Source organism: Camelus ferus, chromosome 33, assembly GCF_009834535.1.
Source record: "Camelus ferus isolate YT-003-E chromosome 33, BCGSAC_Cfer_1.0, whole genome shotgun sequence".
NCBI classification, from domain to species: Eukaryota; Metazoa; Chordata; class Mammalia; order Artiodactyla; family Camelidae; genus Camelus; species Camelus ferus.
The window spans coordinates 19,587,100-19,612,786 of NC_045728.1; the positions used below are offsets into that span (position 1 = coordinate 19,587,100).

The window sequence follows — 25,687 nt, forward strand, 5'->3', positions numbered from 1 at the left end:
AGTGTATCAAAAGTCAATGCGATATTTTAAAATTACTTCAGGAAGTCCTACGTTTAAAATCAGAAAATATATTCTCTGAGCAAAGCCTTAAAAATAAACAATGTACAGATGCAACACTTACTGCCTGTGCTTGCTTAATAAACTCAAGAATATCTTCTTTTAAAGCCTGATGAATTTTTGCTGGGCCTTTATCATCCCAGAGACAGACTGCGTGTACATCCCTGTGAAAACAAAGCAGGTGAGCAAACATCAACACTGGAACAAGGACAAAGGCAAAACTCACACCGAGCTCCCACGGGCCACGTGAGGCCAGGATGAGAGTGCTGGCGTCCACGCCTACGAGCCCGGCGTTCTTTGTAAGCTGCCTCACACATGTTTGTTTCTGTTTATTTTGTCATTGTTTTCCTTAAATTGTTGCAGCTTACTGATTAAATTTTTAATTATAGAAACATCTCCCAATCAGACTCCCAAAGTTAACTACTATTAATATCTTCTTGGGCAAAGACAAGCAAAAATCCTTTAATACATAAACAATATGTGTATTCTTTTTTTAAAAAATGAATAATTTAAATCCCACTACAGCAAAACTCCTAGTTTCCTCCATATAATTGATCACATTACACATCAATTACCACTGTGTCTCCTTTATTTACCATAAACAGAAATATATTTAATATTAATACACAGTCACAGAGTTCATTTTCTAATTACTTCATTGTAGAGCAGGGAAACATAACAAAATGATAGTCTTATACTGGGGATTCTTTTTTTCAAAAAATGTTCCCCAGTGACTCATTCAGTACTTTCTAGAGCCCCTACCATAAAAAAAAAAAATTAAAAATAAAATTGAAAAGCCACAAAAAACATCTCTAGAATTGTAACATAACACTGGTCAGATTTTTTTATATTCAGATTCTTAGGCACATAATTATATCCCGAAGTTCTGCCTGCATATTAATTTGAATTTGCTTTTGTCATCTGTTAAATTCAGCTTAATAGTCGTATCTGGCCCAGTGCCTAAGATGTAGTAAGCACACAAATATTTGTTACATAACAACATAATAGATAACATCTGACTGCTTACACTACACGCCAGATACTATTCTGAACTGTTTTAACTCGCCAAACCTTCACAGCAACGCTGAAGTAGTACTATTTCTACTATCATTTTACAGATGGGGAAACTGAGGCAAAGAAAGGCTAAGTAATATTCCCAAGATTACATAGCCAGTCTGTGGTGAACCCAGACAGTCAGGCTCCAGAACCCACACTAAACCATTTCCCTTAACTTACTCTTGCACCCCTCCCACCCTTCCAACTGTAGCCAAAGTGATCTTCATAAAACCCAAATTACGTCTTATTTCTCTGTACTGAAAATCCTCCAGTGGTTTCCCACTGCTCTTTGAATAAAGTACAAAATGGTTAAGTGACCCCTGTAATAGCTCTGCAATCTCACCTCACGGCTAAAGGAATCCAGAGTCTAAAAGAAGAAACTGATACAAAAATAGATTGATTATATTTCAATATGTTTACAATTACTACGTATATAAACACAAGATAGCTTAGGAACAAACGGAGAAGGTGCGGGTGGAAGTGAGAGGTCGAGTTAAAAAGGGAGGACTCCCTGGTAGAGCTGATTCCAAAGCTTCTCTCGAAGAACTAGCAGGATTTTTCCAGGCAAAGGTGTAAGAAAGCGGGGAAGGATATTTTATGAAGAAGTCACAATATGAATAAATAATTGTAGATCACTATGGTGTTTTTTGCAGTGAACTATTAACAAATCAGTGTGGCATCGTGTTAAGTGGGAAGTGATAAGCAAGAAACTTAACAAAGTAACCCTTTTTTTTTTTAACCCCTACATCCAATTATAGTCCTACAGTATCCATCACCTAAATGTCTCTCCAACTTGGACACTTCCATCCATCACCAGCAACAGTCAAAATCACGACCATCTCTTACTGGGCTTACTATAAAACAAACTAGCATGTACTGACTGCTTACTATGTGCCAAACGCTTTACTGAGTCATGCATTACTTTAGGTCTTTGGAAAAGAACATGGGATCAGACATGCAAGAGATTTACTGAGGGTGATGCCTGTGAGAGAAAATGGGAAGTGAGGTACAGGAAGCCGGGCAAGAGATAAGCCCACAATGCTGGTCTGGTTCCATAGGGAAGAGAAAGAAGAAGGTCGGGTAGCAACAGTCCTAAGATGGCAGTGCAGTTCTAAGAAAGTTTGGTAAAGCTGTTGGAGAGTTTTGGAGCAAAAATCACCAATCAGAGAAGTCCCATGCCTTCCCCCCCCCCGCCCCAATCAGGAGTCCCTGCCGACTCAAACCACTGTGAGGAACAGTCAGAAGGGCTCAAACGTGAGGAGCCTCTTAAGTCAAGAGGGAATGGTGGGGAGCTGGGTACCCAAGAAAGAGTCAAACTTGTGATCAACACATCTTCTCCAGCTCCCTTTCCGCAACGTCCAGGTGCTCCCATGTGCCGTTACATCAGGGAAGAATATTCTCAATGTACTCTTTCTTATTCAAAATACAATACGTTTCACCACCACACAACAGACCCTGTCAAGTCTCCAGGTCGATTTTCATACACATTTTGAGGAATACATTGTAACAAACTTGAGGAATGTATTCTGACAATACTCTCAAAACCCTCTATTTTCCTCCCTCTAATCCTTCTCTCTTCCAACACTTCTCAGACGAAACCAAGCCTGGATGTCTTTTTTTCCCCCAAGTTTTACAACATACTATAAGGGTTTCTGAATGTTACAGAAATTATATAAATAATAATTTTAAAAATTATTCAAATGTAGGTAGTGGGATTGAATCTAGGACCTTGTGCGTGCTAAGCATGTGCTTTAACCACTGAGCTATACCTACTGCCTCCATAATTTTTTCACTCAACATGTTTCTGATATTTACCCATATACATGCGTGTAGTTCTGGTTCACGTACTTTATGTTATAGCAAATGGCACTTCAACATAAAAAGGAAGGAGTAATGGGTGAGCAATAAATACCTGAAATTAAGTATGAATGAAGAGGAACACACTCTCTTGGAATATGTAACCAAAGTGATTTTAAAAGGGACATGCTGTAGGGGAAATTCTTTTTAAATACTTCACTATATTACAAAAATCAAGGAGTTGGGAAGTAGGAGAATAATGAAGTAAAAACTCTTCAAAGGTTTCAAGGGGACAGACATAAGGAATGAGCAACGAAGTAAGGGGTAAGAAGTATCCCAAAGGTTTCAACTTCCTTAGGTTAGTAAGGAAGCAAAAGAAATAGTGTGACCTTGGTGCAAAAAATAGGTATTTTGCTTTTGATTAATAGTAACACCATACACTTCTGATTGAGCGTGAAAAACAGTAAAGTAACCACTAATGGAAGTGAACTTTCAGATTAACAAAAATAAGGAAAAGGCAAAACAAGGAAACAATAGTATTTAATAAGTGACAAATTACAGAAGCAATAAAAAGAGTATCAGTTATAATATTAAATCGAACTAAATAATTTATCCCATTAGAAGAAAATACGCTTTTCAAAAGGAGAGATATTATGATTCCACTTACATGTGGAATTGAGAACAGGCAAATTCATAGGAACAGAAAGTAGAATGAAGGCTCCCAGCTGCTGGCAGGAGGGGCACTGGGAGTTAATTGTTTAGTGGGTACAGATCTTCTGCTTGGGATGATAAAGTCATTGTGAAAATGGACACTGCTGATGTTTGCACAACATTATGAATGTATTCAATGCCACAGAATCATATACTTTAAAAAGTGGCTAAAACAGTAAATTTTACATAATGTATACTTTACCAAAAAATTTTAATGCCAAAAAAAAAAGTGTGTCTTAAGAGATACAAGGCAAGTATAAACTAAAAAAAAAGCAGGGTGGCAACATTTGTACCATCCAAAGAAGAATTTAAACTTAAAAGGACTAAAGAGAGGAAACATTGTTTAAAGATAAAAAGCATTATTTATTAAGATGTGTCCATCTATTTATACCAAAAATATACATCTCAAAATATAAAACAAAAAGAATAAGAAATGTAAAAACTGGATACAAATACACTGTAATACTTTAAAACATCCTTGTATCAGGAAGCACTCAGCTGAAAACATTAACGTCAATCAACAATGGCCTAATCAGGTTCTTTTTCTTATGTAACAAGAAGTCTGGAGAAAGGCACTGGCTGAGGTCTGCTTAGAGACTCACCAGGATCTCTCTCTCTTCACTCTGTCATTTTAGCATGTTAGTCTGTGGCTGGTCTAAGGGGAAAGGGAGGAGAGTGTCACTTAGTTTAATTCATCTGGAAAGCAAAACCTTTCTGAGAAGCCCACCATAGACCTATTTGCCAGGATTATGTCACATGGCCACCTTAGTGGTAAGGAAGGCCAAAGAAGTATTAAATTATCTAGCCTCTGTAGTGGTAGGAGCACAAGGCAGAGAGAACCAGGAATGCATATGGCTTAGCTAATCAACACTGTCAGAAAATCTCTCAACATTGAAAAATCTGGGAAAAAAAAATTAAAAGACACAGAAGAATTGAAAAATACAATTAATGGCTATGATTAATTAGGCAGAGATTCTTTCAAATCACAAAAAGATAATTTTTTCCTAAGAGCACGTGCATACATACAAAATTTTTAAAATCTAATTTTATAGGCTATTTCTCTGGTTATAATCCACAAATAAATAAATAAATGATAAAAACTTCAATATCTAGAAATTTAAGTTCCTAGATAATGCATGCATTAAAGAAAAAGTAAAAAGAAAAATTACTATCAATCAAGAAAGAAAGAAAAAAGAAAAACACTTCATACCACAAAAACCTATGGTGACAATAAAAGCAGTACTAAGGAAAAAAATGTATAGTTTGAATGCTTTCATTGTAAAGAAAAATATTAAAAAGACTTTAAAAACTAAGGGTTCAATAACAGAACTAAGAAACCAGACAAAGAACAAAATAAAATCAAAGAAATCAGAAGACATTAATATGGAAGCAAATTATAAATATGACAATGAACAAAAACGGAATATTATTCTTTCCCAAAAACTAATTTTTACCTTTGTTCTTTTCTCTATTCACAATTATTTTGTATTTCATTAATTCTGTCTTTTGTCTTTCCTTTTTGTCTTTCCTTCCTTCTACCTTCTTCAAGTTTAATTTGCTGTTTTTTTCATTTCTTGAAAGAAAAACTTAAACCACTCACTTCTAGCTTTTTTTTTTTTTGTCTAATATATGCATCAAAGGCTATAAACTCCTTTGCAATTAAGCACTGCATAGATGGATCCAACAAGTTCTGATATACCAAAGTAATTTTTATAGCTCAATTATGTGAAAAGTTTGATAAAATGAATCAACTCCTTAATACCCATATTAAAGAAAACTACGTAGGATTAGGGATAAAAAATGAGATGTTAACCACATACATCATGTAAGCCTACTACCTACAATTCTATGGCAACAAATTTCTAAACCTGGAAGAAATGGAATAAAATGTGAAAAGACACCTTTTCTCATTCCCAATTTTAAACGAAATGCTTCCAGCTATCATTACAGGCATGTCTGCTGCTAGCATACTCACAGATCACCTTTATCAGATTAACAAACAATATTTTTATTTTTCTATTTTATTTTGGAAAGCTTATCTCTATGTTTTTTTCTTCATCTATTATGATCAATTTCTGATATGATTTTGTCTTTTTCTATTTGTTTTCTGAATTCAATTTTCATTTCATTTCCTCCTATTTTTGTTGATTTCTCTCCTTAGTTTTTGAATTTTCAGCTCGTTTGTTTGATAAGCAGCCCCACATGGCTGTGTGAAGGTACTGAGCTCAGCAGAGTATTCTGTTCGTGTTCTTCTGCTTCATAGCTGGTTTCCGTGGAACAATTTTTATCAGCGAAAATATTTTAATTTGTTCTTTTTTGTAGTTTTGGATGGATGATGTCTACTTTTTTCTATGTATATTTATCTCATGGTCAGGATTCCTAGTTCAAGAGCACCTCGCTCAGTTTAGTTTAGTAAAGCTCAATCTCTTTAATGGCCAATGTTGGTAACAGTAGAAGAAGGGGTACCTATTTTATTTCTGCAGGATCCTTCAGTCTTCTAAATCCTTACTTGTCTGAAAGTATGTCCATTTTGCCTTAAATATGATTAAAAACTTGACTAGGTATAAAATACTAAGTTCAAATTAATTCCCCTTTAGATATTTAAAGAAAAATTTATCAACCTCCTGCATCCAATTTGGCCAATGAAAAGAGGGCAGAGAGGCTATTTTGCTTGAAAGGTAACTGATTTTTTTTCTCTGCAAGAATTAGGATTCTTTATCCTTGGAATTCTGAAATGCCTTAAGGACATGTACAGGCATGTACATGAACATGTACAGCACTTCCAATACGAAGATCTGTAGGGCTGGGTAGGAAGGTACACGATTCCAGCCCTGGGAAACTTTCTTCTTATCCTTTGGGACTACATCCTCTCCTCTACACTTACGTCCTCTCCTTCTGGAACCTCTCTTAAGTCTACGTTAGCCCAATTCTAGAGCTATGCTCTGTATGTCTTAATTTTTATTTGATTTTCCGTACTTTGCTCTATATTAAGGGAGAACTCTGGTTTTATTTTTCAAATCAGTAATTTGATCTTTTAAATTTATTTAACTCATTTTTTCATTTGAAAGATCTCTTTGACTCTTCCATTTTCAAAATAGTCTTCTTTCATTTTATTCCTAATGATATATGCTAGCATGTTTTTTGATTTACCTTCTAAACCTTGCATCATTTATTTCCTCTGGGGTACAGCCACTAAGGTGGCCCTCAATGATCCCTGTCTTCTGGCTGGAATTCATATCTATGTACAGTTCCCTCCTACAGTGTACAGGCATTTATCTGTGTGATCAGTAGCATACAACAGAAGTGATAGCCTGTCACTTTCAAAATTATGTTATAAAACACCATGACTTCTGTCCTGGAAGCACTCTCTCTCGCTCTGGGGAAAGCAAGCTGCCACACGGTAAACAGCTTTACGGACAGTTCTACACAGTGAGGAACTGAGCAGCTAGGGAAGAACCAAGGCCTGCCAACAACAATCGTGTGGGTAAGCTTTGAAGATCATTCACTCCTAGCTGAATAAAGGCCTAGGTCTTCTGCCTAGAGCCTGACTCAACCTCATGAGAGACTCTGGGCTAGATCCGCCCAATTAAGATGCTACCAGATGCCCGCCCCTCAGGAACAGCACAGACACTGTGTGTGTGTGTTATTTCAAGCTCCAAGTTTTAGGGTGATTTGTTGTGCAGCAATAGACAACTAACAAGAGATACAATAAAGAAGGTAGGGGACTGCTGTAATCATTCAGCCAAGACTGTGGGGAAAAGAAGTGGGATGGAAAGAAATTCAAGACATATTAAATAAAAACCTGTGAAACCTAATCATCAGTTGGACATGAAGGAGCACAAAAAACAGGAGGTTGACGGTAGCCTCCAGATTTTCGGTTGAGACTGTAACAGATTTTCATCATTCTAAATCTGAAGTATTTGTGGAACTTAAGGGACAGACACATGAAGGGAACCACAGGCCACGTGGGTACAGAACTTTGGAGAATAACCCGGATTCCTTATAAAGATATGAGATCTCAGGTAAAAGAACAAGGAAAAAAATGGAACTCTGGAGGAAACCAGTAATTAAGGGGCACAAAAGGACGTGTCAGCTAAGATGACAGAGCCGAGGCAGACAAGAGATGAGAGAAAAAACAGGAGAAAGTGTTGTCACAAAAACCAACTTAGGAACAAGAAAAACATTAGAAAAATTATTTATAGTAAAGATGAATTTTCTTAGAAATAGAGTCTCATGGTGGAGTTGGGGGGACCAGTTCTGTGGTAGAGCTCATGCTTAGCATGCACGAGGTCCTGGGTTCAATTTCCAGTACCTCCGTTAATTAATTAAATAAGTAAATAAATAAATTAAAAATTTTAAAGTAAAAATTCATTTTTAAAAAGTCTCATACATTGAAAATAATTCATTATTTAATTTTGACCTCAATTTTACAAATCAGAGTCAAACCAAACAATATATATCTAAAGGAGCAGTTCTCAACTGAGGGACTCACTGCCTCCTCAGGACACTGGATATGATGAGGAGTGGAGAAGGGAGGACACACAGTTTATGAGGGTGAAGGCCAGAGGTGATAAACATCCCACAACATGCACAACACCCAAAGTGCCAACAGCACCTGGACTGAGAAACAGTGATACAGGTTACGGGAAAATGGGGGCAAACAACCAACGTAGTTTAATACCAATACAGCATTTTTAGTACTGCAGATTTAGAAAGATATAAACAAGCTAAATGTTATTAGTTAACATGACTAAATAGGTTAAAATTTAGAAAGCTTTTAACTAATGTAGGTTTTACAATTTTGGTGAAAGCATGATAGGACACACAAGAATCCTTTAACCTAAAGGGATTTATGTGCTGAGCAGCCTTCGGTAACTCTAAGGAGATCAAGGATTTTTAAAAAACGACGTGCTGAGGCTACTAACTGGATCAAATACAAGGTTACTGACTATTTCTGCTTGGAAGTAACTTCAAGCAGGAAACAACACCACACTACGCTCCTTTTCCCACTCAGGAATCTGCACAGAAGCAGCATTATTCTAGATAACAGATTATATAATCAACACAAATTGACAAAACCAAAACCAAAACCAAAATCAAAACCAAAACCCCCACAACATTCAACATATTAGTCATAAAATATGTTTAATCAAATAACTTAAGAAAAATATATGTATACATGAATGCTATAAAGTTTCAAAAAGGTCTCAGTTGCTTCTTACTGAACTCAAAAGGCAGAATCATGGATATACGTCAATTACTATCACGCAGTAAGTTCTACATTGTTTAGGATTAGACCCTCCTTATGTGATAAAGAGAAAAAATGAGCACAACAGCCTAATGTGTGTAGATTATTCATTCACACATCTACAACTCACTGACACAGTCTCTCCCTAGCGCACACGCCAACAAACATTACAGCAGGGCTGAAACTACCACGCCTACAAGACATGGCTGCAAGGCTGGTGGCCCTTGGCTGGCACATGGGAATTTGGATTTTGTGAGGGTTCTCACCATTTCCTGATCAGAACGGCTCGCTGTGTCTCAACTGTTTATGTAAAGTATCTGATTTATGCTGAACACTTGCTTTTTGTCTGGGAGTCTGGGATTTTGGTTCATGTCAGGCAGAAGCTGCCTATATGACCAGCTCCCTCAGTAAAAGCCCTGGACCCTGACTCTTTAAGGAGCATCCCTGGCAGACAGCATTTCACACGTGTTGTCACGATCAGGTGCTGGAGGACTCAAGTGGATGTGCTCCAACGGGAGAGGGCACTCGGAACATTGTGCCTGGTTCCCCCTGGACTTTCCCACGTGCACCTTTGTTGCATTTTGCCTTGTATCCTTCACTGTGATAAATGGCAGCCATGAATACAGCTATATGCCGAGTCCTGAGTCTTCCTAGCAATCACCTGGGGGTGGTCCTCAGACCACTGACGTGGTTGGTGTCAGAAGTGGGATTTATTAAACATGGTGAAAGCACTGTCTGAGAAAAGGAAAGATGAAGTTGCACGATGAAACCTTGCTGCTTGCGTGCTTATGAGCTCACCCACCGTGTGAACCAGCAGCTGAGGTGCTATCTGCTGCAAGAGGTGAGAGCTACCTATGAAATTTGACAATGATAGCTCTAACCTCAGTAGGGCTGGCTCATTCAGCCCCCTAGCTGTTTCTGGCCATGTTGATCCGAGTGAGAGAAGGAAAAGCACAGCATGGGTGACGCCTTTGGGTTTTGTTCTCGCCTCCAAGTAGGAGGAGAAAAGGCCTGAAGTTGTCAAAGGTAAACTCTGGGTGGACCAAAATGTGAAAATGTTTGGTCTATCCTCTAAGCACGAGGAATTAACAGTTCTATTAGATCTCAGAGCTGAAGACAGCTTCAGATAACCAAGGGGAAGGAGACCACTCCAGCTGTTTCTCTAGCCTGACTACTGCTGCTGCAGGCCCTCCAACGCCTCTTACATGCCAGTCAGGATCTCCCGGCAACTGTAATGTTAATACTGGAAATGCTAAATTCATTGCTGAGAGTTTGAATAAATTTGTAATGAGAAAAAAAGGGGTAGGGGATGTTTAAAAGATGGCTTTGTACTTTGTGGCTACTGCATCTGAAAGTATGATAAATAAAGATATAAAATATTATATGCTTGCACTTTCATACATACTAGAGGGAACGTTATCAATCAGGAAAAGTTGCAAAATAAAAACTTAGTGAGACACAACTTCCTTGCTTTTTACTGCTGGTAAAGGGATTGGAATTTAAACTGTTTGAGCATTGGAAACAGAACAAACCTCCATAATGGATGTCATTTATTATTATTTTTAACCTATTGGCATCTCTGAGAAAAGGGAAGCAACATGAAAATAAAGGAAATTTCCAGACAGAAATACACTTCTGCAGTATTAAAAAGCAGTTTTTAGTTGCTACTGAGCTCTTGTGAAATTGGACGTTGACTCTGAAAAGCTGATGATTTTCCAGCCTGATGTGCATATTTTTGAGTGGATTAATTTGTTCTCTAAGATTGACAAGTTAAAAAGGGTTTAGAAAAGTCTTGCTTGTCACCTGGACTTAGAACATGACTGTGTCGTCTGCAGTACCTTGGTTATGCTACCGCTTAACTAAAGTCATTGGCTTTTTTGGAATCCTGAATTCACAAATCCTGATTGCTTGGATCTGACTCAGCAGACACCTGACACTGTCTGATATTGGGCTATCTAAACCTCAACACGAGCTGTGCTGAACTAAAGCAGGCTCATGCTCAGTGAGTAGGACTCTGCCTTGGGGACTGTTGAAGATTTAAGACATCCTCTGTGAAGCCACAGACTGATGACATCATGGATTCTGGTTAGACCACCTGAACCACTTGCAGATGCCCAAAGAACAGGGCTCCTTCTCCGCCGGGGCCATCTGCAATCAAGCTGCTGATGGGCTCTGCACCAGGTATTCAGACCTGAAGTGCGTTACTAACTTGTGGTTACTACCAAAAGCTGCAGCTTGGGAGAGTACACTCTACTTGCTCCTTGCAGACCGGATTCATGGCTCAGGGATGTCTCACTGCCATGGGCTTGTGTCCAGCTCTCAGGATTAGTTGTAGTTTTCAACAGTGGGTTAATAACCTGATTTTATTTCCCTCACCTTCACCTAACCCATCCTCGCACACACACCTTAGTAAGGCAACTTCATTATTAAACACAGCCGTCTCCAGAAAGGAATTAAATCTTTTCTAGGCTGCTCACTGGGTAAACGATCAGGACAAAAGGGGTGGGAGGTAATGTAAACTTATTTTGAAATTTTTTGAAAATTTGGGATTTCAATATGTTTTTCTAGTTAAGTTGTACAAAAACGTTTTTCTGTAAAAATGTTTTTATTCCTCTTTCAGGTCTGGATTGGGAAAAAAATGAAAAGATTTCATTAATGAATGGGGCACACTGATTTCATAGGGACAAAAAATAAAACCCAGTATCTAGTGAGGCACATGGGAGGAGGACGTCAATGATTTTTGTTTTTCCTAAGTATTCTTGAAAGTCTTCCCTTCTTCCTGAGGGAAAACTCCTGTTGTCGGCTTTCTACACTGTTGTGAGCGCTTTGAATTCAAACGGAATGCTGAGCTTCCAATCACGCCTAACAGTGCTCTGAGGCAGTGAGCAGGCCCAACCCCTACATCGTTCACAAAGGAGACCTCAAAGTGGCATCGACACCACGAGGCAAATGAAATGGCGTCACGGACACAGTGTGAACTAACCACCTTCGTCCATCTGAAAAGAAGGCCTGAACCGAATTTACTGGACTGGATTTGAGAACTCTATAGAGCAAGAGGCCCCGTGGGAGGAGGACACACTGAGGGCCTTGTCAACCTACACTACCTGACGCGTCTCCGTCTTTCCTGGAGTGCCCTAGCAACTGCAGACTCTTTGTTTCCGGGGTACCGTGCGGCTCCTCTGAAACTGCATTGTTTTGTGTGTGTGCCCTGACCATCATGACACTGCTTCAACCCTGGAAAACTCTCAGGTCTAATTCAACTTTGTGGCCAGAGTTGCAGTTTGCCTCAATTGATGCCTCAGGCCATGCAGAAAAGGTTCATACAGAAACGGAAGGAGAAAGCTACCTGTTTTTGTGAGGTAAACCTCATGGTTGGCGGGATTTATTTTAACTAGCTAAATCTAGGCCCTCTAAAAGGTATAACAAGTTGGTCTTGCCTTGCTGCACATAGGGGTGGGGGTGGGGGAGCGTCCTACTGGTACTAGTGTTGCTGTAAAGACATTCTGGCCAAAGGCCCAAAGTTATTAACACAGCAGAGCTGAGACTGTATTCCTTAGAAAAGCCTGCTTGGCCTTGGCTGGCATCTGAGAACTTGAACGTTCAACAGTTTCCTACAGTGATATAAAGCTTTCCTGAAATGATAAGAATGGCTCACTGTGCCTAAACCGTTTGTACAAACAATATGATTTACCCTGAACACCTGCTCTTTCTGAGAGTCTGGAATTTTGGTACATGCCAGGCAAAGGCTGCCTCTATGACCAGCCCCCAGGAAAAACCCTGGGTACTGAATCTCCAGTGAGCCTCCCTGACAGACAACAAATCACATACGCTGTCAGTCTCATTGCTGGGGATTAAATGTGTCCTGTGTGACCCCACTGGGAGGGCACTCTTGGAAATCTGCGCCTGCTCTTCCCCACACTTGGCCCCACATGCCTTTCCCTTTGGTAGCTTTGCTTTGTAGTCTTTTGCGTAATAAATCACAGCTGTGAGCCCGACTTTACGTTTAGCTCTGAGTCCTCCTAGCAAATCACTGAACCTAGAGGTGGTCTTAGGGACCCCCAACACAACCAGTACAAATTTCAAACAGGTAAACAGACTCATCTGGAGCCAGTATTCCATGTGATTACGGTCACCACATTTCCTTAATGTTAGTAAAAAATCAGAATGAATGGATTACTTACGAAAATAGATCAAACCACTGCTGTTTCGTAACAGACTCCTGGCGTAAAAGCTTCAGAACAATTGGACGCATGAAATCCCATTTGTCTTCAAACTGAAGAGAACCTTTATTCTTGAAAAAAAAAAAAAAAGAATAGTTTAACTTAAATGCAGTTAAGTCAGAAGTGTCTGTTATTTTTATCTCAAGAGACATCTAGAGAAATTTGAAAGAATCAATTTTCCATAATAGAGTCCCTAAAAACTAAATCTGGTACCAAGGAATCACAGGAAGCAACCATAAAAGAAAAAAAAAATCAGCTGTATGTGTGGAAAGTTTGGCCTTGCTCACTGACTAGGTCTGGCCTTTGCCCTTGGCTCAGAGTAGGTAGTACCTCTTCGCCCTTGGAATGTTCTATCTGATAAGAGAGTCTTTGTTTGCCTGGGGACCTTGGGTCATACTGGATAATCTAGCAGTGGGATTTAAAGAGGGGGCTAGCAAACCATACAGTCAGGGTGGGGGGGCGGCCAATCTAGAAACACCAACAATGTGGCTTAAGGTAGGGGGGTTGGGTCAACCAATCTGGAGCCTGAGATTACCCACAGGAGCAATGAGTACACGACGAGGCCTTAATAAAAATTCTGGACACCAAAGGCTGGATGAGCTCCCCTGGCTGACAGTACTTACACGTCCTGTCACTTAAGGAGGGAAGGAGAGAAACGCGACCTGACAGCACCAGAGAGGATGAGAAAAGTGCGGAGTCTGACCCTCCCAGACGCTGCTTCTTCCTTTAGCAGATCCTCATCTGCATCCTTTCCCTTAACAAACCATAACCATGAGCAGAGCAGCTTTCAGCAAGATCTATGAGTGTTTCTAAAGAATTTCAGTGAATCTCAGGGTGGCTTTGGGACCCCCCAAACTCGCAGCTCGTGTCAGAAGTAAGGGTGGTCTCGTGTTTAGAGTCTGTGCCCTCTACTCCTCACAAACAGTAGATAGAAAATCCATATAAACTCTGAAAATTAAGGCAGGAAAACACCTGAAAGACACCTTTCTCACTTTATAATGCTAACAAACTCTGATACCAAATTGGTGAGAAGAGAACAAGAAATGGCAACTCGAGACCAATCTAACAGGAAAACACAGATGCAAAGTCTTAAATAAATATTAATAAATTAAACAAGTGACATATCCTCACGAGGGGAGGGTAGAGCTCAGTGGCAGAGTGCCTGCCTAGCATGCACAAGGTCCTGGGTTCAATTCCCAGTTCTCCACTAAGGGAAAAAATAAAATAAAAATAAAGTAAAAATAAAACAAACAAACAAAACACACACACACAAAAACACCTCATAATCATGCATGTTTATTCCAGGAATGTGAATTTGATATTAAGAAAAAAAATCAATTCATTATTAGAGACCCCACATATGTTAGTCATGAGTACTGTTCCTTTTCAAGTTTACTGATCAAAGCAATACATTTCAACGAAAGTCATTACTTTTCTAACACTGCAGCAGCAAATACTTCTATGAATCTCATTATTATTTTTTACTATACAGTTGTTGAGAATGTTGCTTGCTTGTATCAAATTAAGACTGTGTACTGAATGGAATCTTCAAACTCCCTGAAATTGTAATCTAGAAGCAGTTTCTAAACATACGGTCTGATAAGAACCTACATCAGAGTCGCCTAAGGTGGTGGTTACAGATATATTTATAAAACCTACCTCAGACCTGCTGGATCAGAACCCTTGACGTGAGTTCAGAACCTAAACGTTTATCAAATTCATGAGAAAACTACGTAAAAATGTTGCAGGGTCTATGACGCTAGAAAGGTTAAGGACCACTGACTAACACTGTGAAAGCAAATGGTACTTCCTGCAGCTACAGACACGGCTGATTTTAAAAGTCACTGTACTGTCCTGCCCCAGGTGCCCACTTTTATCACAAAGTTCTCTTATCATAAGAACCCACCAGAGATTCTCCCTCAAAATTCAGCACTGGGGTTAGCTGTGCTTCTCCCCTCAACAACTGGTTTGTTTTCACCTAATGAACTTGAGTGATTCCTGTAGGTAACTCTGCTCTCCTTAGTACTGGCTAATGAGAAACTCAGTCAGATTTGCCGTTCTCTGGTATGTACTCTGAGTACTACCCTTACGGCCAGCTTCACATTTTCCACTGTTATTATTTTCCTATAACCATCATTTCTTTATTTACTCTTCCCTCTGAGGAAAGGGTGTGCAAGTAAACAAATACGGAAGAATCACAGGAAGAGCATGCAAATCTTTTCTTGACTATGACATGGAGAATCCTAATACCCTCTTAAGAGGATACTCGATCAAGACAACTTTCCTGGCAACTTATAAAATTAAATACAGTGTAAGTCCTGCAATTAAAAATCAAAATAGTACAAAGGGATTAGAATAAACAGGTATCTGAGGAACCACTCACTAGGCTCTGAACGCAGCTGTGGCAAAGTGACAGTCAGCACTGTCTCCTACTTGATGAAACACACAATGTTAACTCCAGGAGCATTTTCCTCTAACACTCAGTTAAAGGAGAAATTAAATAACTGAATCTTCCCATGAAGGTTTTACAACAGATTCCAGAAACGATGCTCAAGCAGCTCTTTGACCTACCCTCTGTTAAACTGAAGAGCGTATTGTTAAATCGTAACTAAGCAGCAAGGACACCAAACCTACCGTCTACAAGACAGAATGTCTTACTGATAAGTGAAGACACCTTCAAACTATGAACCTTGATTCATGTTCCCGTGGCTCACTGACGGCCACCTAACCTTTCCTGGTGTGCCACAAAGTCTCTCTGCTTTCATTCTCTCATTATCGCTCAGAGTAACAAGCAGGCTATGTAACTTACCAACTGCTGTTAAGTCTAGCATGATCACACTCACCGGCTCTTCTTCACTAACAGGATGTCAACGTTCGCCATACCCCTGCCCCTCTAGCCTTCCCTTCTTACGCACAACTAATTCCCTCAGAAGCACTCTTCTCAAACACAGATGGCCACGGGGAAGCCAATGGGAGGCTGGCCATGGGGGGTGATGGGGGAGAGTATTCCAGGCAGAGGAAGCAGTCACTGCAAAGACCCCAAGGCAGAAGCATGTCTGATGTACTCAAGGTAGAGCAAAGTAAGGACAGGAGAGAGATATGAGGTCAGGGAAGCAACAGAGAGTTAGATCTTGTTATAAGGGCCTTGAAGGCCATCATAAAAAATTATAAGTGAGATGGGGAACCATTAAAAGATTCTGAGCAGATGTGACATGATCTGACTTGTGTTTTTAAATCTCCCTGATTGCTAGATTGAGAATATATTATAAGGAGCGAGTGTTAAAGCTGAGTGTAGGGTCAGGAGGCAAGGTTAGAAGTAACGGTGACATGGACCAGGGTGGTAGCAGTGGACGTAGTGAGTAGTTGGATTTTACATGTTTTAAAGGTACTGCTGACAAGATTTCCTGACAGTATGCACCTGGGATGAGAGAAAGGAATAAAGTGTGACTCTGATGAAGTTAATTTGTATATTGGTACCAGTAAAATGGAGGCCTCCTTACTGGCCCAGCCCATGTCAAAAACCTAAACCTAAATCAGCCTGCACATTTGGGAAACACCTCTCTGTCGAGGAAACTTAACACCAGTCACAATCCTCCAACTCAGCCTTAGCTAGCTAACCCTGCCTGAAAAATGGGACCTGCTTACCTTATAAGGAAATCTGACCTCCTAGCCAGTCATGCCATGTTTCTGTATTGCCTCTTCTGACACTCTATAAAACCTGCCCAAAATCCTTCAAGGAAAGTGCTTCACCGCTTGTCAGGCACTGTACTCCTCTAATCCATGGGCTATTTTCCCTTTAATAAAGGACATCAAATCTGTCACTAAATTGTTTCAGTTTTGTGATTTGACATGTCCAAGAAGTATGGCACTGCCATCAACTGCAATAGAAAAGACTGCAGATGTAACAAGCTTATGAAGAAGGAAAGCCCAGGAGTTCAGTTTCAGATGCTGCTTTCGACCCATCTATCAAACAGCCATTTGAAGATGCTGAGCAGGCAGTTCAACAAGCAAATCTAGAATTTAAAAGAAAGATCTGACCAAGAAATAAAAACTTGGAAGTCATCAGAGTGCAGATGGGTTTTAAAACTTGTTACTGGATGAGATCACTGAGGGAGTAAATTACATAAACAGAGAAGAGCCAAGCCCAAGTCGTTAGGTGTCTAATACTGAGAGGTGGGGAGACAAGTAAGAACTAGGAAAGGAAACAAAGCAACCAGGGAGGTGGAAAGGAAGTCAAGAACATGGTATTCCGGAAACCAAGTAAACAGAGCATATCAGGAAAGAAAGAGTAATCAACCTGAGCAAACGTTCCTGACGGGTCACGTAAAATGACTACTGAGACAGCAATGCGAGGGTCACCGAGATTCTGTCAACAGCAACTTCTGTAGGGTGGTAAGGACAAAAGCCGGACTGGACTAGAATGAGGAAGTGGAGGGGGAAGAGGGGAGACGGGACTGGAGAAACTTTGGCCAACTCTTGACAATTGCTGCTGTAAAAGGGAGCACAGAAGCAGCATGGTCATTGCTAGGCTGACCGACAGTCAAAAAAAAGTTTTTTTAAGATGGAATCCAGTATGTCTGTATACTGATAGACATGTTCCAAGATATAATATTAACAATGATGTATGGGGAAAAAGACGGAAATCGTTGGGGAATTTAAAATGCCCTGGGTGGACAAAAAGGAACGGAATCCAGTGCACAGGTGGAGGGACTCTACGCTAAGCTGGGAAGGCAGAGCACGCAGGATGTGCAGACTCTGGCAGGAGCGGGGATACGGCACTGCTGTGAGAAGCTCCCTTTTGACTGCTTCAATTTCTCAGTGATATGGAGATGAGGAAAATGCCATGGAAGATCGGGGAGGACGTGCCAAAATTTTGAGAGAAAAGACGTCGAACAGACATCTAGGAAAGTGGAAGAATAAGCGACCATGGAACTGTGGTGTGATCTGGCTCAGTCATAGTCTGTGGTCATGAATTTAAAGCAAAAACAGCATGTGCGTGTCTTTTTCTCTGGCACCGTTCAACCACACGGAGGCCAGCACTGCAAGGTGAAGAGATGGATTTAACTGGGATGGTGGTTTTTGCCAGTGAAACAAGAGAGGAACAAGGGAGTCAAAAGTGTATTCAAGGGAGAGATTATGATGCTTGAACAGAAAATTCATGACAGGCTAAGGGGAAGAGAAAGGACAACAGGATGATGAGAGACAGAGACTTCTGCTTCCAACCACAATGGAATAACAGAGGCCAGATTTGCCCTCCTGCCTAAACAACTGGAAAGCCAGAGGGCAGCACAGGACTGCTTTCCCGAGACAAGGTAAACAAACGCAGCGAGCCCTGCAAATGCCCAAGCATGCTGCCTGGGGACTTTCCAGGCCTGAGCATAAGCAGAGGGAACCCACAGAGCCTGGGGTTTCACTAAGTTCAGGAGACACAGCTCAGAGTTTGGGGAGGCCAAAGTAACAAAAATGTGTAGCACAGAGTATCAGAAAAAAGGGGGGCTCTGAAGATATACAATGGAGTCCCCTCGAGCCTTTGACTATTAAATATTGGCCTGTACGTGTGAGTGAGAAAACGACCAGAGACTGGGGAAATAACCACCGGGCAGCATCTTCAGGAAGCTCCAAGGCATCTGTAAAGACACAAAGCAGCCCGGCCCTCAGTGCTGTTCAGACCCCACTCTAACAAAACAAAAGCACTCGTCAGAAGGATCAAACTGATTTTAAGTAACTTCACTGTGTCACCGTCAAATCCAACAATATTTATAGGAAATTTTAAAAATCCAGCCCATAAAACATAAAACTCACAATGTCTGGCATCCAATCAAAAATTACCAAGCAGGCAAAGGAGGAGGAAAACATAAACCCATCCAGAGAAAAAACCATCGACAGAAACTGACCCAGAAATGACGTGGATGACAGTTTTAGCAGATAATGGCAGATGTTAAACCAGCTGTTATATACATACGCCACACGTTCCGGAAGACAGCTGAAAGCATGAACAATGTAGAAACAAAAGATGTTTAAAAGTGTGCATCAGTGAGCCGTGAGACAAATCAAATGACCTAACCTACATGTAACTGGGATCTTGGGAGGCAGAGAATACTTGAAGAAATAAAGGCCAAAATGTTTCCTAATGTGATGAAAACTATAAACCCACAGATGTAAGATATTAAACAATAAGGCAGAATCAGTGAGTTGGAGACCCTAGTGAAGTTGGATTATCAGAATAAGAGCACTAGCGTGAGTTTGAAAAAGAGGAGGAGGTAATCAGACTAGGATGCTTGAAACTGGAAAGACAAAAAAAAAATTCTCATTGTATTTTTGCTCAGTCATTCCATTGCAAGGCTTTCTACTATACCTCTCATTGCAAACACATGGCATTTGGCTAATTTTGGGTTATACCAGCCAAAAAATTTTGTATGTGTGATAAATGTGGTATAAAAGAGCAGTTCCTTTTATCTTCAAATAAGTTTTCTTTACATTTCTATGGGTAGTTCAAACATCTGAGACCTGTGAAAAAATATGAATTCAGCTATTTATACCCTCCATTATTTAACTTCAGCACAGATCACTCCATCACTTTGATCATTTTCCTTTATAACATCTGATTGCTACTTACGCATCAGGTTCTATTCTAAATACTTCATTTAATCTTTACAACTATCCTATGTGTTAGGCGACATTATTACCATTTTAGAGGTGAAAAAACTATACACTGTAACCTGAGATTAGGTTAGGTTATTTCCCTAAGGTTACAAGTAGTCAGTGGCAGAGTAAGGGGTCAAGCCCATGCAGTTTAGTTCAGTTAGAGCCACATTCTTAAATACTCCCTGGATCTTCCCTGAAAGAGGACTGAAGGGACTTCTAACCTTTGGGCCAGATCCAGCCCTTGGCTTCATCTCATCAGGCTTATAAATTGGGGTGAGGGGGACTATGATTATAAAAATTTAGTAGCAATTATGTAGAAGCCACATGGTGGAAGCATCACTACATAAAAAAAAAAGTCTCTCTTTAAACATTGTGGGGCAAGGGGAGGACATTATTTTCCAAAAAGTTAAACATCTTTTTCTAGTAAAATGAAAATTTTCACATTACACTTCCCTTCAAAACTTTCAGGTTTCTTCTGACCCATAAATGAGGAGTCAAAAAAAAAACACCCCAAAACTTTTAGGTTTCTTTTATAGAGGCAAAAATAATTTTTAAACAAATTCTGACAATGCTTATATTTTTAAAAACCCAAACTAATTTTAAGGAGAAGAAAACTAATGAAAGTTTGAACTTATTAGGGAGGGGGGTGGTTCCTTCATATTCATTTACTACACTTATTCATTCAACAAACATCAGAGGGCCTAAAGTACATGAAGGATTATGCCAATCATTGGGACACATAAATGAAAGGTCGTCAAGTAGTTCACATTCTTGTGGTTCATGACCACGTGCTTGTTCTGCCTACTGGATAATATAACAAGGCTCTCAGATTTCCGACCTGAATGAATGGCTGGTGGAATCACTGCCCATAGAAGAAACACTGGGGGAATAATGCATTTGATTGGACAGTTTAGAAGGGGTGATGTATTTTGAATGCATTGTCCAATAAAAGCAAATGTTGAAGTTGTAACCCTTGGTGTTCATTTCTTTTTGCCTGTGCTCTCCCTTCTTTATTTTAAGATGAAAGCGTATTTACTACTGAATTGCTTTTTACTTAATGTCTCCCCAGCAGCTGGGGGGGGGGGGGGTGGAATGAGCGTAAAGTTTCCCAGAAACTTAGAAGAGAGAGGGTAAAAACAGCATGAAAAAAGAAAGATGAAAAACAGGCGAACAAAGGTTCAGTTCCCTTTCCCTGCTCTACTTGGTAGAAAGAAATCAGAGTCTTTCAATATAACGTGTTGGTTGCCCAGCCCAAATAAAATACATTCAGCTTTATCTAAAAATATTCCCTAGTGGAAGAATCAGTTTTAAAACAGATTGAAAGTCAAGTCCCACAATCTCTTACCTATAGCCCTGGTGGTTGTTTCAAAGAAACACAAACAAACCTTAGAAGAAAGTCAATTACAGAAAAAAAATTAATTTTTTGTAATGTGTTAGCGCATGGGGAGCTGTTACAGGCCAGTAATGGAAGATACTATATAGATCTTTCTAGAATATATTATCACTTAAAAAATCTACACCTCCCACTGAAATTCAAAAGTGCTTTTCCAAGCAATGAGTTCATCTACAACAATTCCATGTTATTTAATCCCAACAAAGAGCAGATGTATAATACCTTATATGCAAATATAAAATTTGGTACCATGTTAAAAAATAGGAATGCTTAAATAAACACATGAAAGTAAATAAAAACAGAAAACCCCACTGGCTTGCAAAATGTTTTAAAAGTAACAGAATCATTTTACTCACTTACTTCGCAATGAAATAACACAAATATTAAACTATTAGTTTGCCTTGAAAAATATCCAGAAATCTCTGCACAATACACAGGACAAAACATACCCCATCAAGTTCTGGGAACAACATTACTACAGTATTTTATAACGATGTCAAGTGTTACATATTTAAAAGGAAACAAAGAATGTAATTATTATTGTTGTAGGTCTTACTACATGATGACTAAAGTACAAGAAAAGTTAAAGGACAACCTGTAGGCAAGACAAGAAATAGTAACACCCACACAACTAATAGCAATTATTTTTTGTCACCTGTGTTCTTTCATGCCCACTACATTTTTACAACACAAGGAGTTCAGGTGCTTTAAGATTTGTATTTGTTCCCTCTTTGAAGTTCCTGATCTACTGACTATAGATTATATCCAATGATGGTATTCTAATAACTTTCAAAAGGAATCCAATTTGTATACTTTAAGTCTTTTGTGTAAATTACGAGGTTAGCTTTTTGAATGTGTGGCTTCCCATAATGTCTATGAGCCATTAGTGCTCCCAGTTATGTGATTTAAACCCACATTTGCAATCCCCATTAACTGAAAGAACCACAAAACTACAGTATATATCTGAATACTGGCAATTCTCACTATGTTCCAGCCACACCACCCTTTTAAAGGTGTTCCTCAGATGTGCCAAGCTCACCACTGCACCTCAAAACCTTTGCCTAGAAAGCAGATCATTCAGGTCTCAGCGTCAATGTCACTCCAGACAGGCCTTCCCAAACCAACCTAAGAAAAATGCCCTTCCCTTTTCCTCTCTGCAGAGCCAGAGCCAAGGTCTTGAGCTGGTAAGACAGATGCTTTGACTGGCTATGAGAAAGAACTTTTAATTCAGATAAACCAATACTTTTTAAAAAGACCAGAAAGCTATGGGATCTGGCTGAAATGTCATCAAGTAGCAGGGAAGGAAAATTCAACAGGACACAGCTGAAAGCTATAAAAAATAATTTTCTATTGTAAATAGGTAAGTAAAATAGTGGCGCCACCCTCTAAGAACTCTTGATTATGTTGTTTTCATCAGAGACTTCACTACTATAAAAATTACCCAGTGTGTTACTGATTTCTTTGGTGTCAGTATTTACACATTACAATGTAGGATCCAGAGACCAGGCACCTCGCCTGTCCTCTCACTGCTGTACCACTGACACACAGGACGGCATCCAGCAGAGAGGAGACTCGTGTACTTGTGGAGTGAACAAGCCCAGGTACACACATCAAATGTCCCTGAAATTATTACCTGCATGTACTCCATGTATTGTGACCAGTGTTTTAACCTGAGCTGTAACTTGTTTGCCTGCTCACAGAGCCCATCAGGCACCAGCTTTTTCCATCTGCTATACCAAGGCCAGAGCCTGATGACTTTCAGCATCACAACTCGGTTCACTAGGACCCTAGCAAAATACCTAATAAGAAACGCCTGTCTGTCTTTCTCCACCCTTCTCTGCCCACCAAACAGAGGCTTAGTGTCCTCTAGAAACCCTACTGCAGCCTAAAACTCTTCCCTTCTAATTCATGGATAAATTGATAAATCTCTCAAAGTTTATCTTCCACTGTCACTTCCTGTTAGCAGCTTTAATTAACATATATCACCTGCAGATTATAGCAACTGCTCACTCACTTATTTTCACAGAACATGAAAGATTTTCACATTTTGTTGTTTTCTGTTTTTCTTATTTTTCATTTTTACACATTTATATTTATCACACAATTTCACAGTGAATGATTTAGTCCACTACTCCCACTCCCACCCCTACCCATGGCCAACATACGTTCCCTGAACTGCTTCTTATCCTTGGCTCTGAGGGTCAAACGTAACCGTGTCTCTGAGAGAGGCCACTGGAATGAGGGAAGGTGGCCCCGAAGATCATGACCCCCTTAGTCTGCCCATTCAAGAGGGCAATTTTCATCAACCCAGTGAAAACTGACAAGTTAGGTTCTAAATAAGGCTCTCGATTATGTTTAAACAAACATTAAAAAAGAAATATCTAGTTTTAGCCACATTCACTGACAATATTTACATCTTGGTTATTATAATTGGTTACCATAATCCTTGCCAAGCATGTTCCTGACTCAGTGCCTTCACACTGGCTGCTCCTGTTCCATTCACCTGGGCATTTTCTCCTAAAAATGTATATGGCTTGCTCCCTTGCTTCATTCAGGTCTAACTGCAAATGTCATCTCCTTAGAAGCCTTCCCTGATCATTCCTCAAAAATAACACCTATGACTACTCTTTACCCTGACTGTTTTTATTCACAACATTTATTACAACCTGACCTGTAGTACATATACTTATATGTTTATCATCTCTCCCCCCCAAATGTTAAGTTACATTTAAGGGCAGGAATTTGCTTGGATCACCATTATCTAGTTGGACTTAGAAAATGTTAAAATACTTGTTGAATTAATGAATTTATTTTCCATATTTAATGACTCCTGCTATAATTTCAATGAACACGGTGTCGTTAGCGCAAATGCCCCTCATCCATGGCCACTCCACAAATCAGATTTTGAATACACACAGAATAGAAGTAATAATGAATAGGTTTTATGCATAAGAGCCAAGAATTAGACTGAGGGCTTAACCGTATCTCTGCTCATATATTTTTCAAATATTCCTCATCATCTATAGAACTTTATTCTAAACTCCTGTATCTAGCATTGAAGACCTTTAATAATCTGACCCTGACTTTCCTTTGTACTCCTATCTTCTACTGTTTCCTGTATTTCGGGCTACTATGCCGCAACAATTTCAAGGAGCACCACTGACACAGAATGCAACCCAGCATGCTGCCCTGCTTTTACCGCAGCCATACAGATCTAGACTCCATTTCTACCCAGTTTTCTCCTAATCATCACCTACAAAGAGTCTACCCACTCTTCAAAATCCAGCACCAGTGCTTTCTCTATAAAAACTTCCTTGATCATCCCACCAGAAATGATCTCCTCTGTCTGTGAAAGACCAACACAACACATGGCAACACTCCTGAAGTTCTAGCTAATCATTTGTACTTTTTAATCTCCTTCAGTATACAGTAAACCCCCAAAGAGCATGGACATTGTTTTACATATCTTCATGGTGCCATGCACACGTGTCCAATAAAATTATTTTAATAATGAATAAATTCTGCACACACTTTGAACCACTCCTTTGTATTTCCTTTTTCTTTCCTCTCAAAGGATAAAAAAGTTTCCACTGAAGAAAGGGTGCTTCCACTGAAAGTTTGGATTGTCTTTTAAGTTGGTTTTACACCTCTACTCCTTCTGTCTCTTTCTCTAGATCTAATTAGAAGGGAATAAACCCAGAAATTCCTCCTTTTAACCAATCAGCACTCATTTACTGAACATCTTTAACAATGCATGGATACCACATTAGACTTCCCTTTTCAATCAATTATCACTCATTTATGGAGCACCTACCATAAGTAATCATCACACTAAATGGTTAAAGCATCAACAGGTTATAAAGTCCCTAAACTGCTGGTACTTACAATCCAGAAAGGGAGTTAGACATGTAAACAGACGCTGTAACTAACACGGAAGGTAGGATGTAAGTGCTAGAGGAAAGGTGCAGTGCTGTGGCTGCGCAGAGTAGGCAACAATTAACTCCAGGCGAGGGTGCTGAGAAGGAAGCAGGGGTCTGGGCTGGGTCTCCACGACTAAGGAGGACTGTCACAGGACAACACTGAGGGGAGGGGGCATTTCTGACAGAAGGCACAGCAAACACAGAGTCTTGAAGACTCTGATATGCCAGTGAACCAAGAAGTAACCAGCGAGGTGGAGGAAGGGGTGTGTGCATGTGAGTCTGAGAGACTGCGTGTGACAGAGCGAGAGAGGACATTATTAGGAGAAGACCCAGCTGGAAAGCTCTCAAAGAATTTGAACTATCAAAGGTATCTGACAGGAAAGCGATATGGTCAGCCCTGTGTTTTGGTCTAGCGCTCAGGTCAGAGTTAAGAGATAAAAATAGTGAAATCATGGGAGTTAAGAATGCCCCAGGAAAAAAAGTATAAAGACAGAAAAAGGATGAAGATTAAATCCTGAGGAATAATTATATTGAGGAGAGGAGGGAGGTCAGTGAAAAACACTAGTAACTTGAGAGAGAGGAGACCAAGGAGAGAATGGCATAAAACCAAAAGGGAAGCAGAGGCAGCAATCAACATCAG

The 25,687-nt window shown here is 39.8% G+C and overlaps 1 protein-coding gene across 1 annotated transcript in view; it reads right to left on the reverse strand.

Annotated features, from left to right (window-relative positions):
* Window positions 1–25,687, reverse strand: part of CUL5 (cullin 5) — an 81,693-nt gene that overhangs the window by 51,988 nt on the left and 4,018 nt on the right. The window contains exons 2-3 of the mRNA XM_032472708.1: window positions 13,051–13,160; window positions 122–221 (exon numbers count right to left, since the gene is read on the reverse strand). Of these exons, the coding sequence (XP_032328599.1) occupies window positions 122–221; window positions 13,051–13,160 (210 nt within the window). The remainder of the gene's footprint in view (window positions 1–121; window positions 222–13,050; window positions 13,161–25,687) is intronic.